The sequence below is a fragment of the Mizuhopecten yessoensis genome, unplaced genomic scaffold, assembly GCF_002113885.1.
Source record: "Mizuhopecten yessoensis strain PY_sf001 unplaced genomic scaffold, ASM211388v2 scaffold716267, whole genome shotgun sequence".
Lineage (NCBI taxonomy): Eukaryota > Metazoa > Mollusca > Bivalvia > Pectinida > Pectinidae > Mizuhopecten > Mizuhopecten yessoensis.
In genome coordinates, this window is record NW_018480031.1 from 304,023 (window position 1) to 320,644 (window position 16,622).

The window sequence follows — 16,622 nt, forward strand, 5'->3', positions numbered from 1 at the left end:
TGTATACATGTGGCTGTGTATACACGTACCAAACCTAGGGTTGTACTGTATACCTGTGGCTGTGTATACACATACCAATCCTAGGATGGAACTGTATACCTGTGGCTGTGTATACACGTACCAATCCTAGGGTTGTACTGTATACCTGTGGCTGTGAAAATACGACCAATCCTAGGGTTGTACTGTATACCTGTGGCTGTGTATATACGTACCAATCCTAGGGTTGTACTGTATACCTGTGGCTGTGAAAATACGACCAATCCTAGGGGTGTACTGTATACCTGTGGCTGTGTATACACATACCAATCCTAGGGTTGTACTGTATACCGGTGGCTGTGTGTACACATAATAATCCTAGGGTTGTACTGTATACCTGTGGCTGTGTATACACCTACCAATCCTAGGGTTGTACTGTATACCTGTGGCTGTGTATAAACATACTAATCCTAGGGATGTACTGTATACCTGTGGCTGTGTATACACGTACCAATCCTAGGTTTGTACTGTATACCTGTGGCTGTGTATACACATACCAATTCTAGGGTTGTACTGTATACCTGTGGCTGTGTATCCACGACCAATCCTAGGGTTGTACTGTATACCTGTGGCTGTGTATCCACGACCAATCCTAGGGTTGTACTGTATACCTGTGGCTGTGTATCCACGACCAATCCTAGGGTTGTACTGTATACCTTTGGCTGTGTATACACAAACCAATCCTAGGGATGTACTGTATACCTGTGGCTGTGTATCCACGACCAATCCTAGGGTTGTACTGTATACCTGTGGCTGTGTATACACAAACCAATCCTAGGGATATACTGTATACCTGTGGCTGTGTATACACATACCAATCCTAGGGATATACTGTATACCTGTGGCTGTGTAGAAATGTACCAATCCTAGGGTTGTACTGTATACATGTAGCTGTGTATACACATACCAATCCTAGGGTTGTACTGTATACCTGTGGCTGTGTATACACGTACCAATCCTAGGGGTGTACTGTATACCTGTGGCTGTGTATACACATACCAATCCTAGGGATATACTGTATACCTGTGGCTGTGTATAAATGTACCAATCCTAGGGTTGTACTGTATACCTGTAGCTGTGTATACACATACCAATCCTAGGGTTGTACTGTATACCTGTGGCTGTGTATACACAAACCAAGCCTAGGGATATACTGTATTCCTGTGGCTGTGTATACACATACCAATCCTAGGGTTATACTGTATACCTGTGGCTGTGTATACACGTACCAATCCTAGGGGTGTACTGTATACCTGTGGCTGTGTATACACATACCAATCCTAGGGTTGTACTGTATACCTGTGGCTGTGTATACACAATGATCCTAGGGATATACTGTATACCTGTGGCTGTGTATACACGTACCAATCCTAGGGTTGTACTGTATACCTGTAGCTGTGTATACACGTACCAATCCTAGGGTTGTACTGTATACCTGTGGCTCTGTATACACAAACCAATCCTAGGGGGATACTGTATACCTGTGGCTGTGTATACATGTACTAATCCTAGGGTTGTACTGTATACCTGTAGCTGTGTATACACGTACCAATCCTAGGGTTGTACTGTATACCTGTGGCTCTGTATACACAAACCAATCCTAGGGGGATACTGTATACCTGTGGCTGTGTATACATGTACCAATCCTAGGGTTGTACTGTATACCGGTAGCTGTGTACTGTATACCTGTGGCTGTGTATACGCATACCAATCCTAGGGGTGTACTGTATACCTGTGACTGTGTATACACATACCAATCCTAGGGGTATCATGTATACCTTAAGCTGGCCACAGTTCAGATGTCAGCAGACACCAAAATCAAGGGTTCTGTTATAAAACACAACTTTGGCTTTGTCACTCTTTCCCAATAGTCCCTCAAATTGGACTGGGTCCTTGAATTTGTGCTGACAGAGCTTCCATATATACAGTATATGTATTCCAGGCACATTAACAATTAAAATAATAAATATATGTCATGGTCATTGGTATCAAATGATTCAGAATGACACCGATTTGTTTGTGTTACATGTGTACAGTGGGGATGATAGGAAACACAAGCCTTACAAGTATGAGAAAAAGCCCATCAAGCCCCAACCTAAGTCCTCCTCAGTCAAATCTGTTCGCAAGGAGCGCTCTGGATCAGACAGGGGGCATAAAGAAGGTTCAGAAAGTGATGTCTCGCTAGAAACGGTAAGTTAGAAACAACTAATGTTAATTCCAAGGTAACTGTTTAAATAAAAATTAATTCATGAATACAGTAATGAGATACATCAATGTAGTTGAAATCTTGCTGCCAGATCCTATTCCTATTTACCTGTGTACTTGTTATATATGACATTGTTTAAACCAAACATGTGGATAATTTTGTAAGAAGGACACTACCCATTAAGGATTTATTTGTTTATTAGGACCGACCAAGTTACTCTCTGCACCGTCCATCATATGATGCTTCTCAGGAGACTGGACTTAAGTTCCCATCGCGATATTCTCCCAATTCTCTGGAGCGACAGTTCCACACAGAGCTGAACCAGTTAGAGAGTATGGAGGAGAGTATGAGACAGCTGACGAACATGGAACGTACACGGGCTGTGTCTATGGCCCAACAGGAAACAGTCTCCCTTGCACAGATGCTTAAGGTAGGTTAACTCCGTGCAATACTGTACTCCTCATCAATCTATGTTTTAGGGACACAAATCTGATGATCCAGTCGTAATGGGGTTTTATATGCTCTTGTGGTAATGAAGGGATATCACATCCTTCGATGATGTCACAAAGGGGAGACAACAGATATACAGCCAAGATGGCAGCTGCTATTTATAACCATCAAAAATATTTCAAGAAATTCTTAATCATTTGATAGTACGGATCAGAAGTTTAATGTTTCCATTTCATATGATGATTATGAAACACACCTTGAATTTTGTATTTTAGAAAGACCTATCTCGTAAATCTCATTAATGGAAAGTCATGTGAGATTCAATCAGTGTAAGGTTTATAGACTGATCTATATTAAAACATCTATTTTATCATAATGTATTGTGTTCTTATCAGGCACGGCAGCAGGAGCACAGTAAAGATATGAGCGTATTAGAGCTGAAGGCACAGAGAGAGATGCTGGACGCTACTAAGGAGTTAAATGATGTCAGACAGCGGTCAATGGAGGTCACCCAGACAGCTGCGGAGGCCATAACAAGACTGCGCTCTGTACCCACTGACACCAAGCAGAAGACTGGGCGCAAGGTCACCGTCGATCCAAGGTCAAGGTCAGAGGTCACAAGTCTGCTGGTAACGGACAATATCAGACCACGAAAGAATAAAATGGTAAGACTTTTTGTGCCATATTTAGCAGAGTTCCAATTTCTGTGCCTAATATGACACATTTTAACTGATTAAATTAGATTATAGTTTTATCAAATCAATGGATGAATAAGAAGTGTTTCTTTTTTGCATATTTGCAAAACTGATAAAACTGCAGTACATTTGGCATTATAATTGTGTTACAGACAACATCAGCTGTGGAGTCCGAGAGAGGTGTACTGGATTCTGCACGGACAGCTACCTCCTACACAGTGGATAGTCGGACAGGCCGCTCCAGGTACAAAAATGTACTTTCGGCAACTTGGTCCAAAAATCTTGGGGTACTTTCGTTGACCTTGATTGCCCTAGGAATTTCATTGATACTTATATTATTATAATGTCCAGGGATATGGTAATTAGTCATTGTGATATGTAGTAATTAATACTCATCACATCACACAAATTTTATGGAGATCCTGTCATTAACTCCTGTGGACCATTTTAGAGACAGACTTTACAATGAAAATTAACTGTTTTATACTTTTCTACTGGTGACTTACAGGTCACACATCCTAGTGTTGTGCCAATGATCGGGGATAATCGATTAACGGTTGGTTGGAGCCTACTGATTCCAATGATCGATCATAATCTTGTTTAATCGATCATCGGTAGATCCTGGTCAAGCCGCCCAATAGTTTCCAAAACGAAACGCAACCAGCAATGGAAGCTACATCTATTTGTAACCTGTATGTGGATACTATGAGTGATCTACGTGAAATCTATGCAAATCTAGCAAGTTTGTGTTCAGTATAAAAAGTTTGAAGTACTGCCTGAAAACATTAAAATATTTTGAAATAAACAATATTGAATCAGTGAGCACGTGTGACAAACTCTTGTCGGACAGCCGGACATGTCCTGAAAAAAATCACCTCAGACGGGGAAAATGTTTCGGATACCTGCTCGAATGTTAGGTAATATTTTTATCTAAGTCTGGCAAAATGTCCTACAATATGGTGCTGTTATTAGCAGCTTGTCATTCCAGAGGTGTAAAAATTAAGTTTATTTTTCGTTTTTGGAAAGTTTGCTAATAGAATACTCGCGATCTTTCTTTCTATCAATTCAGACGATTTTTGAGAATTTGAGGCTGGTGAAAAAGAACTGAATTTCTGGCTAAAATAGGCCAAAGGGACAAATAAAGTTCTCATTTTCTTTCTTAGATAACTACATGTACTAGTTACAACTGAGTGACATCATTTTTGCCTGAAAAACGTCTCGGTTTATAAAAGAGGAAGTTGCAATGGCGTGACTAATAAGCGGACATATCTGGACCAGGTTTTCAGGAATTAAAAACAAAATAATAAACCCACACAAAATTAATAAATGAAATATCCATCACTGCAATTTAAAAATGAATAATCTCTATCATAGTATTGCAGTTACTAAAAAAAATAAAAATAAAAATTACCCAACACTAACCCATCCCCTTAAGCTCATGTGCTTCCTCTCACTCCCAGAACTTAAGTAACCCTAGATATAGTTCTTATTGTTGTTATATCCTGATTGTTTCACAGAGGAGTTATAACCCCTAACAGTCTGCGTACAGCCAGTGATACCCATAAGAATGGAGACAGTGACTCCTCCATACGCTCTGTCTCCGGAGCTGAAGCCCGCGACGAGTCGCGCTCGGAGAGTATCATTGAGGATATCTCACAAGGTTGGTAGTTTTCTGATGTGATTTTTATAATGAGTGGAAAAGTGGAGGTAACTCTATCATCTTATGTATGTGAGACTGTGTGAGACATTCTTATTGAACAGTGACAGATTTTGTTTTGAAGATTTCTTTTGTGTGATACTTTTGACTCTGTGCTTTAAAAATGTATTTCCAGTATTTAATTGACAAGAAAGTAGGTGAACATATTAGTGTGTATATTTTAGATGTTGAATCTGAGTGTAAATAAATAAAATAAACAAGGAGGACATGGTTTCAGAACTTCAAAATACTTTGGCTCTGGTGGAAGGATAACAATATCTTGTTAAAGATTTCAATCTTTTTTCTTTCCTTACCCAACTCACCTTTTATTCTAAGACTATGCATTCTCTATACTTTATAAGATGCAATAGTTTTTAAATAGATGTTGGTCTTATGACAGTATTTGTTAAATATCCTAGCTGTTGTCATTGTGACAGTGTCTGTCTAGGACAATGGCTGTATATCCTCTATATAGTACAAGATACAATGGTATCTGCTCAATACTATATTCTGTACGATGTGCTAATAATGCTCAATACTATATACTGTACGATGTGCTAATAAGGCTAAATATTGTATTCTGTACAATGTTCTAACAATGCTCAATATTATATTCTGTACAATGTGCTAATAATGCTCAATATTATATTCTGTAAGATGTGCTAATAATGCTCAATATTATATTTTGTCTGATGTGCTAATAATGCTCAATACTATATTCTGTACGATGTGCTAATAATGTTCAATACTATATACTGTATGATGTGCTAATAATGCTCAATATTATATTCTGTACAATGTGCTAACAATGCTCAATATTATATTCTGTACAATGTGCTAATAGTTGTTGTATTTTTGACAGCCTCCGGAGACGATTACTCAGTTATATTTGACGACACGATGACGGAGGATGAGATGGAGGAGAAATCCTTCAAGGCAATCCTACCGTCGGAAAGTCATCGTAAACGTGCTAAGAAACACTCGGGAGACAACATGTCTGTCACGTCAGATGAAGGCAGCATCTCTTCAGGTAGGTACAAGCATAATTTCTGTCAGCTTCTCTCCAACTTCTGACGAAGGCATTGTCGTCCTCATTATACAAACATCACCCTTCACCTTCCTTATCTTCAAAACTTCTGACAAAGGCATTGTCGTCCTCATTACACAAACTTCACCCTTCACCTTCCTTATCTTCAAAACTTCTGGTGTGTAACTATGCTATTCCTGTTTCTTTATATCTGTATTTTTTGTAATATTACATTATGTGGGCAGTAAAATTCATTTTCAACATTTTAACTGTATCATTTGTGAATGTGGAACTTTCAAAGAGTCTCAAGTTTGTCTTTTTACGAAAAGATACGAAAAATTGGTCGAAGACAAAATTGTTGTCTATGGAACATTTATGAAAGCCAAAAATATGTCTGTTTTTGGCAGAGCTATTTTAAAGGTACCAATATTAATGACGGAACTGTTGTACAGTATAGCGGTATCTATATTCTGAGTTCAATATTTGTTTGTAGTACCCAACACACCCAGAATGACTCTTAATGACCTCAGCTCATTTTTCACCGGGGAGGAGTCCTTCAATAAGTTTACAGAGGATATGGTCCGACAGTTTATGAGAGAGGAAGAGCTAAGGGCTCAACACCAGGTAGGACCTTCAGTTTACTATCTGTAGTAATGCAAACATTCCGAGTGAAGAATATTTCATCTCGGCCAGAGCCCAGGTCTTGTATAATCTGCCTGTATTATTGTAATGCGTGGAGAAAGGTCACTCAGCACCCAAACCTTTGGAATAAGGTATTTTAAAACAGCCCCTGAGAGTAACTTTTTAGTCAATTTTTCTTTTCTTAATTTATTATTTTGTCATGTCTACAGATTATCAATGGTAAAGAAAAAAATATCGTTTATCAATTTTCATGATGTTTGCTATATTGTGATGTGTAATATTGTTGCTGCGTAGGGTGCTTTGTTACGCCTCCGAGAGAAAGCTTTGACAGAGAAGACTAAAGCTGAACTTGCCTGGCTGGACCAGCAACGACATAATCTTCGCAACAAAGGGGCAGACGACAACTACCCACAGATCATCAAACGGCAACGTGGCCTCAAAATGAGGCTTCAGGAACAACAGGTGATTGTCAAATACAGTATACTTTCTGAATTTACTCATTTATGTAATGAAACCAGTCTACAGTGGCCATGGGAACAGGATCATTTGGGCAGAAATGTCAGATATGACAGTGTCTGGAAGGTTAGGAGGTAACACAGAAACCAGTCTTTGAGCCATTGAATTCTGTGTAATATGATTCATTAAAATTACATAAATGTGGATCCCAATCTTAGTGTTAAGCCTTTCTAAAAATTGCCTTTATCCATATTTCAATTGGTAGTGTTTATGATACTAGAGTGGACTTTGTGTTGTGTTGTTTTTGTATTTATTTGGGAAGACAGTAAGTTTTGTTGTTTTGTGACTTATAGGAATGTAATACATTTTCAATTGCCTGTTAATGTGTACGTAGCATCTCGCTACATGTTAAAGAATTCTGAATGAAAGGTTAATGTTGTAATGTATTTCAGCTGTCGTAATAATAGTTTGGTGTAAAATGCTGGTACTTACAATGTTGGACAAACACCAATATATATTTGTTAGAGGAACTATGTTGGACAAACACCAATATATATTTGTTTGAGGAACTATGTTGGACAAACACCAATATATATTTGTTTGAGGAACTTTGTTGGACAAACACCAATATATATTTGTTTGAGGAACTTGACCTGACTCCATTGATCATTTATCACAGGCTGAAATAAAGAGGCTGCAAGAGTCCAACAAGGCAGCGTCTCTAGAGAGGCAGCGACTTCTGAAGCAGCACACCGAGATCAGTCGCATGAGAAAAAACACACAAAAGGTACAAAACAAAACTGTGCTAAAGGCATACCTTCTAAACCGATGATTGATGTCGTTTATAGACCTGTGTTTATTGAAGTATTGGAATAAATGCACAAAGGTTTTGAACTTATTGGTCAAGAAGATATAAAACCTTTTTCATTTCTTGAAAATCGTTTTAAATTGATCAGGATGTTTTCACTATCCTAATATGATATCATGATTAAAACCCCAAACATTATCTTATTTTGACCTTTGTTTACCATACAGACCAAGGAGAAGTTAAAGGGGAATGGCCGACTTGAGCGTCCGTCCGAGGTCCACACGGAGGACGAGGTCAGCACTGTGAGTACCTCACCTCTCTACTGTACCTGCGTGACTTGATCTGGATAGTGACCAGAGATCTCGTCATTTTCCTTTGTTACAACAACTTGTTACAGAGTGTATTTTAGAAATAGTTTATTGGTCTATTTGTACAGTGGAAGATATCAATATACCATGGGTAATGAAAAAAAATGCTGGTAAATTTTCTAAAAATGAAAGCTGGAAGCCTGAATTGTTTATTGTGTGTGTACAGGATTTCAAATTGAGTGACATATTCAACCATAATAACTTTATGATAGTTACATTCTACCACATAAAAACAGTTTATATAATTAAGAATTTGTCTGTTATTGGCTTTTGATTCACTGTATTAAGTGTACCCTGTTTTGCAATTACTGATGATGATGATGATGATGGCATGAACTCTTTCAGTTTGATGACCATAAAGACGGAGCAAGTGGACGAAAGAAGAAGGACTACAAATCCGATTCCGAGATTTACACGGAGCCAAAAGTAACACACAAAAAGTCCATGGACGATTCCACAGCACTGGACAAACTCAAGAAAATCCATTTTGATGAGAGGTAAATGGTGACATACAATGTCATGTAGTTACACCAGTAATGATGTTTAGGCCTATTGGTAAAGTACCTCTCTCTCTCGTAAGTAGTTATTGTGTGAGCTTATGTACTTAGTGAGATTATATCCTTATTGCATATTTAACCGTTTGAAATTGTTCATATACAATCATTACTCAGCTACTGTATTAGATTAGAGGAATAGTTCTAGGATTCACAGAAACATCTTATATGTAACTAAAGAGTATTCTGTATCTTGTTTAGTGTTTTCCTTTCAGAATTAGATTATTTTAGAGTTAGAATATATACCACATAGAATATATACCAGAACTGTTTTCTGAACGATGTGTGTGATATGATTTGACAGGTTCCTAACAGCAAGAGAACAAAAGCTTCTTGACAGACGGAAAAATGCTGAGGAACTTTTACGATGGAAGCAACGTCTTGACCACGAGGAATCCAGAGTGTTCAAAATAGAACAAAAAGCCATCAAAATATGGGATACACAGGACAACCGCCGACCAGAGAAAACACCTGCCAAGGACGACCGTAGACTGGCGAAGACTCAAGCTAAGACGGTAAAGGACGACCAGACTGACAACACCAAAGTCCGCCAGAGAAATGACCCCAAAGGTAGGACATAAAGAAGTCTTTACAAATGGGACAAATATAAGGTTATTAGGTTGTTGCTTAAAGATAGAAAATAAAGGAGGCTAACTTATTATTACATCAGTTAATGTTTAAAGATGGGTTCTCAAAGATATCCTGAATTTAGATTTGCCATGATTAATTGTGACGAGTAAAGATCATTGTTTTTTTGTTCAAATGTCTGTGTTATATTAAACAATAATCTATTCTAGTAATACTTGGAAATTTCGGTCAGATTAATGACTTTATTTTGAGATTTTTAAGTGTTTGAGACATTTAGGGCTCGTGCTTTTCCTAACATTTCTCTTTGAATTGGAGTTGAAAACATAAATTTTCCTTAACTGCTAAAAGCTGCAGATACATACAAAAGCATACTACTTTCTGCTAACATGTGAATTGCAGAATCTCAAACTGCCTCAACCGCACAGGAGAGCACAATTGCCTCTGCTAGTGTACTAACTGCCAAAGACGAGTCAGTGCGCCGCAGTGTGACTGAAACCCCCAGGACAGAGATCGCTAGTGGAAGTGAGAGCTCACCGGAGGAAAGACTGAGGGAGCGTGACAACAAAGACCGCACAGCCAACAGTGGCAGTGAGAGTTCTATTGTTGAGGAGATAGCATCCATATCTAGTGTGGATGAGGGTAGTCCCGCCACACCCAGAGTCCGCAAGTATGTAACTCACACTGTTGTCAAAAGTATATACTGAATCACTAAGGTCGGCAATATAAAGTGCCTGGTATTTCTGCTTACTTCAAAAAAAACTCACTGATTTGTTATAAAATAAAAGACACTAATGTGAATTGAAAGTCAAAGCTCTTACTAAATACTTTTGTTTTCTGTAACTGACCCAGATGAAAACTAAGATTTTAACGAATAAAAATGTTTGTTTTATGTAGGTCTCGGTCATCTGCAGCAGATGACACGATCATCAATGACAGCCAGTACAACAACGATTCCTTTGAGGAGACCAGTGTTCAGGTCACTAGCAGTAAGCGGAGTGGTAAATCTCCTCGCTCCCCCCTTGACCGCCTCCCCCAAGGCATGTTATGGCTGTCAGGCCGCACAGTCCGACACGGAAACCGCTCGCCCTTCAGTCGCTACCGCAGCTCGGAGAGCGAGTCAGAAGAGTCCATTTCGCACACAGGTGGGTAGTTCATCTAGAATCCAACTGATTTCAGATTGATTCACACAAATATCATTTATGCATTATATAGGGATTGAACTGCGTTTTTTACCCACCATCATCTAGATCTGATGGTGGGCTATTCAAATCATCCTGCGTCCGTGGTTCGTCGTCCATAAACAATTCTTGTTATCGGTATTTCTCAAGAAGTACTAGAGGGATCTTTCTCAAATTTTATATGTAGGTTCCCCTTGGTCCTTAGCTGTGCAGGGCAACTTTTGAGACTGATCGGATAAACAACATGGCTGACAGGCAGCCATCTTGGATTTTGATAATGAAAGTTTGTTATCGCTATTTCTAGGGAAGTAACAGAGGGATCTTTCTCAAATTTTATATGTAGGTTCCCCTTCATCCCTAGCTATGCAGGGAAACTTTTGAGACTGATCAGATAAACAACATGGCCGACAGGCAGCTATCTTGGATTTTGATAGTGAAAATTTGTTATCGCTATTTCTCGGGAAGTACCAGAGGGATCTTTCTCAAATTTTATATGTAGGTTCCCCTTGGCCCCTTGTTGTGCAGGGCAACTATTGAGACTGATCGGATCGACAACATGGCCGACAGGCAGTCATCTTGGATTTTGACAGTGAAAGTTTGTTATGGCTATTTCTCATGAAGTACCAGAGGGATCTTTCTCTAATTTTATATGTAGGTTCCCCTTGTTCCCTTGTTGTGCAGCAGTGCCCGAAATGGACGGTCGCCCGCTCGCCACTTGCGAACTGGCAATTAAAGTCTTGCTCGGGCGACCAAAAGTTGTCAAAAGTGAGGTAGTCACTGACCTAACAAAAACAGTTTGGGCGACCGTCGAAAAATTTATGAATAAAAGAAATTATAGTCCCTTCCACATTAACTGGGGGCAGTACAGTTTTCAGTTGCCATTACTTCGATTTGAATCGAACTGTCTGTGATTTAGAAAGAAAAAAAACAGATTTTCTATATAAATACAGCCAGGGTGTCTTCTTTGAGGTGCAAGTTTTGTGTATTTCTTTGGGAAGACCTGAATGGAATGGATCATGTCAGGTTTTAACTAGGGTTGAAGAATTAAAAATATAATGTTTTATTCTGTTTTAAATATTACAAACATTGTCATGTTATATGTAATTTAAATGTGCTAAAGCATTGTGTAAATTGCTGTGGTAATATTTCTTCCTAAATTAATTGGGCCACCAATATGATTTTTTTTGGGAGGTTCCCCACTATCCTTTATTATTCATGTTTACTTTTGAAACTGATCAGTTGAACAAAAAAGCCTACTGACAGCCATCTTTCATTTTTGACATTGAAGGTTTGTTAGTACTATTTCTCAGGAATAACTTCAGGGATCTTTCTCAAATTTGATTTGTAGGTTCCCCTTGATACCTCGTTGTGCATGTTATATTTTGAGACTGATCATAAAAACAAAATGGCTAAAGGAAGAACTAAACAGATCTTTCTTATATTACAATGATCGATTCTATTTCTTTCACATTAAGTACTGTACTAGTAAATATGTGAAATGACAAACTCACTTTGAAGGTTGACTTTCATACACATCAGTATTAAGTTTAGATCAAAAGTTACCTCAAGGTGCATTTACTGTTAACATGACTCGATCAAACAGATTAGAGGAAAGAAGAGAAAAGATCGACCTGACAAAGAACTAATGAAGATGATACAATGGTGGGGGCCAAGATCCCTCTGGGATTTCTTGTTTTTATTTTCATGCTGGTATGAACGCAAATCGGCTACATCCATAATGCATGAAGCCCATTAGTAGCGGGCTTCATGTTAAATATGGATGTAACTGATTTGCGTTCATACCGGCATGAGAATTAAAAAATGCTGTTCAATCCATATATTTACATTTTTACTATACAACAATTAATTTTATCTATTTGTTCCTAAATAAAATAAAAAAATATTGCATTTTGTATGTGCGTCGTCTTTTAAACGACATTGGCGGTACAGCCCTATTTAAATTAAATTGGCGCCACTAATTAACAGTAGTCATTTGAGCGTTTGATGCGGGGGCACTCTCAATGTTATTCGAAGGGAAGCGACAAGACCCTCATTGCACAAGGTTAATCTATGTAGTCATAAGTAAACCACGTGTTACGTCACGAGAGTTTCTGCTTTCATATTCGAATGAAATGCATTTCTACTAGTAATGTTCATATAGTGGGTTGCAGTGCAAATGTAAATATAAACCTTTGGAAAAAGGTAATCATTAAAACATTGTTTTGGATAGTTAAAAACTATGCCATTTAACTTATTGGGACTGTTTTACAGAGTCCTACACAGAGACCCAGTCAGACTTCAGTGACTATGAGGGGCGAGTGCGTGCCTTGAATGAAGAACTGAAACGACGCAAAGTGGAGGCAGACAGACTTAAGAAAGAACGAAAGAAGAGGAAAAAAGAAATACTCAAGAACAAGGAAGTAGCTCTGAAGAAACAAATAGAGGTAAAACTGAAATTAACTTCTGTTAAGTTTCAAAAAACAAATCCCAGCTTAGTACTGTGTTTCTAGGTCATCATTATCAGATAATGGGCTGTTCACAGAGATTTTTGTCCATTTTCTGGCATCAGTTATTCTATCTGAACAGTTTTTGTTACATTTTTTTCTCAGAAACTACAAGAGAAGTAATATTTAAAGTTGGTATGTGTTGTCCCTGTGGTCCATAGTTGCACAGTAAGTTCAGTAGCAATAAAAAGACTTTGTAATTGTACATGAATTTACAACAGACCTCCCATTTACATAATACATATTAGGCTTCACTATTTACACATGTATTTCATACCTTTACACGTAACACACTCCACCTGTACTTTGTACTCTGTAGGCCTACGATAACCAGATCGTTCAACTGAAGGCAGAGTTACAGAAAGAGATGGAGCATGAGCCAGTTAAGTCGAGCGTACGACCTCAGATAAAACAGCCAAAGGTCAGCCCACCAAAGTCAAGGCCACAACAGGAAGTCACCACCCCAACTAAGAAGGGAAGCACCTCTTCCATCAGTGAAGACAGCAAGGAAGGCACAGACTCTGCCCAGAGTTCACCTTCTATCACAGAAGGTATGGACAATAACTATTAGAGGCTGTCTTAGCTGCTTCTCTATTGTATAAAACCTGTATCTCCATCACAACTGGGCTTTGTTTACTTCACAAATGGAGCCAGATATCTGTGCCACAATAACCCTAAACAGACTCTCAGGAGCATACATGACATGGAGTCGAACATCTAGATCAATATATGAATCAATAGGAAGAGAACTGGTTCTATATGGCTCAATGTTTGATTGAAAATTGTTCATTGTACAGGTTAACAGATCTATTATTTCTAATCCAGTGCACTCAATATTTTGTCACAGCAGGATTTACAAAGGTGTTGGTTAGTCTGATACACTTAACCTTTCTGTGATTTCAGATACAAAACAGAGTTCGCCCACGCAAAAGACAGCTCCTTCAATGCCTTTAACCAAAGCTGGATCCTTGGAGAAAATTTCGGAAGCTAGTGAATCAACAATAAGTAGGTCAAGGTCAGACAATACGACACGCAGAGTATTGAGTAAACCATTCAGTAATGATGAAGCATCAATTAAAACGGAAATATCAGAAGATTTTGATCAAGCCGCGGAGGACAGTGTTTCTGAAAGGTCAAAATCTGGTCTGTTTCACATAACAAAGGAATTGCCTCCCCTTACTGCACCAAAGTCTACTGCCTCTGTGTCACGGGTTGACGAGGATGAAGCAAGTTACACAGAGGACTTTACAGTGGACGATGGTGTGTCTGCCAGTGTTAAACTACCTCATAGTGCTCGTAGTGATGTCTCAGATCACACAGAGCACAAACAACGTACAGTCACAGACAATATGTCAGAGCAAATCAGTGAAGCTTTGTCTGTACGGTCTGAGGACTCGCACTTCATACAGCCCCTTGACCTGCAGGGTCGTCAGGAACAGCCTGATGATGGGTATCCAGACCAGAAATCTCCTCGTTCTTACTCCACCACAGCCTCACGACCATCAAGTGGCCGATCACTGTCCAGTCAAGACCCTAATGAGTCATTTGATGACTCGGATGTTGAACCCAGTCAAACATCATCAGTACCCCAAGTTCAAGGTGACCTCCCGTCAAGGTCTGGTGAGATTGGGTTCGAAGATGAAGAGGAAATTGATGATGAAGAGGAGACTCCAACTGCTTCGCCCCGTGATGCACCCACCAAAGAGATGGACATCATGGGTGACTTTAACATAGGGGACCGTGTCCTTGTGACTGGGCCCAGGGGTGCTCGCAGTCCAGGCATCCTACTGTTCAAGGGCAAGGTGACCTTCGCTCCAGGAATCTGGGCTGGAGTAGAGCTGGAGGCTGCTGATGGTAGAAATGATGGTTCTCACGAGGGTATACGCTACTTCACATGTCATCCAGGGCATGGTGTCCTAGTACCAGGAGATGACCTCATGCCTGCTCCTGCCATCAGGAGTCCACGCCGAGAAGGATTCAGTTCGCATGATGATGATTCCATTACAACTGATGACCAGGAGGACTCGGATCTCAGTAAAGTAATCAGTGAGGCAGAAATAAATGTGTCAAATTTCAGTGATGGACTTCCATCACCAAGAGCACCCATAGATAGATCACAGCATCAGAAAGAGGCTCTCACAGACACAATCACTGACCATATTCTTGCGGAAGTTGTCCGAGATGACATGAACACTATCAATAGAATTCAGGGCAGAAAGACGGCGCCGTCTGCTGTGGCACAGGAACCCAGCAACAGACTCGAGGTGCCTCAACCTGGTGCTAACACACCTCACATGAATGGCAGTGTGGATAGTGATGGTGAGAGAGACATAAACCAGAATGATAAACGCTCACAAATGACAGAAAAATTAACCAAAAACCTACTAAACGATGCAATAGATGACATGATTACAATTCGTAATAAGCAGCGAAATCGCCAGGACCCTCTGCGTAGTGGGTATCAGGACCAAGTATTTTCTCCCACACAGGAAATTGAGCATGTGTGGGGAAGGGGTTCCCAAGGAGAGAAGCCTGATAATCCTCCGCGCCCTGTCTCCCCACTCCCAGGCAGCACCTCCCGCGCCACCAAGGTAAGCAGTTTCCATCAAGCAGTCTATCAACCCTATAGATGTTTGGGCAATAGAAGGGATATACACTAAATAGTGTAGATCTTTCTTGCATTGTTTGTTTCCTTTAATTCTTTGTTACTCAAGAAGGGTGCAATAAATTTGATTTATTTATGCTTTGAATATACTGTATAACTTATAACATTTGCTTAGAATTTACAAACTTTTTCATTCACACAAACTCTCATGGCCTGCTGGTATGTTTGAAAATTAGTGCAAGTCAGGTCATTTATATATACTTATGTATATTTACTTATATTTACCTTTCCCCAGCAACCCATTAAATCATATGAAAATGAAAACGCAAAAAAGTAGGAAATTAATAATAGTTTAATAGTCAATTCACTGTAAAAGTAGGAAATTAATAACAGTTTAATGATAGTCAATTCACTGTAAAAGTAGGAAATTAAAACCAGTTTAATAGTCAATTCACTGTAAAAGTAGGAAATTAATAACAGTTTAATAGTCAATTCACTGTAAAAGTAAAACCAAGTTAGCACTCCCTTATAAGATCAAATGCTGACAAACATTAAAACTGTTTGCAGTATACCTGGTTCATCTGTGATAACCATGTCCTAGCGGGATTCTTTGAATTCTTCCTTTTTAATCATGTCACAAGGAAACATGGAATTTCGCTATAGGAATGTAATAATTCATAAATGCAGTGTTTTCAAGGAAAAAATCACTGAGTCTGTAGTAAAACATATCAAAAGAAAATGTTATAAAATAATTTATTGTCACAATTGTGGATATGGAAGAGACTTGTTACTGACTTGGCTAAAGGGAA

General features: G+C 39.0%; 1 protein-coding gene across 6 annotated transcripts in view; it reads left to right on the forward strand.

Moving 5' to 3' along the window:
- LOC110442456 (centrosome-associated protein 350-like) overlaps positions 1–16,622 on the forward strand; it is a 134,082-nt gene that overhangs the window by 115,083 nt on the left and 2,377 nt on the right. For all 6 annotated transcript variants that reach the window (XM_021486071.1, XM_021486070.1, XM_021486073.1 and 3 more), the window contains 17 exons: positions 2,073–2,226; positions 2,445–2,672; positions 3,088–3,357; positions 3,540–3,631; positions 4,905–5,047; positions 5,946–6,113; positions 6,604–6,734; positions 7,047–7,214; positions 7,888–7,995; positions 8,244–8,318; positions 8,730–8,881; positions 9,243–9,508; positions 9,926–10,193; positions 10,421–10,668; positions 12,976–13,148; positions 13,528–13,759; positions 14,112–15,799. In XM_021486071.1, the coding sequence (XP_021341746.1) occupies positions 2,073–2,226; positions 2,445–2,672; positions 3,088–3,357; positions 3,540–3,631; positions 4,905–5,047; positions 5,946–6,113; positions 6,604–6,734; positions 7,047–7,214; positions 7,888–7,995; positions 8,244–8,318; positions 8,730–8,881; positions 9,243–9,508; positions 9,926–10,193; positions 10,421–10,668; positions 12,976–13,148; positions 13,528–13,759; positions 14,112–15,799 (4,564 nt within the window). The remainder of the gene's footprint in view (positions 1–2,072; positions 2,227–2,444; positions 2,673–3,087; positions 3,358–3,539; positions 3,632–4,904; positions 5,048–5,945; positions 6,114–6,603; positions 6,735–7,046; positions 7,215–7,887; positions 7,996–8,243; positions 8,319–8,729; positions 8,882–9,242; positions 9,509–9,925; positions 10,194–10,420; positions 10,669–12,975; positions 13,149–13,527; positions 13,760–14,111; positions 15,800–16,622) is intronic.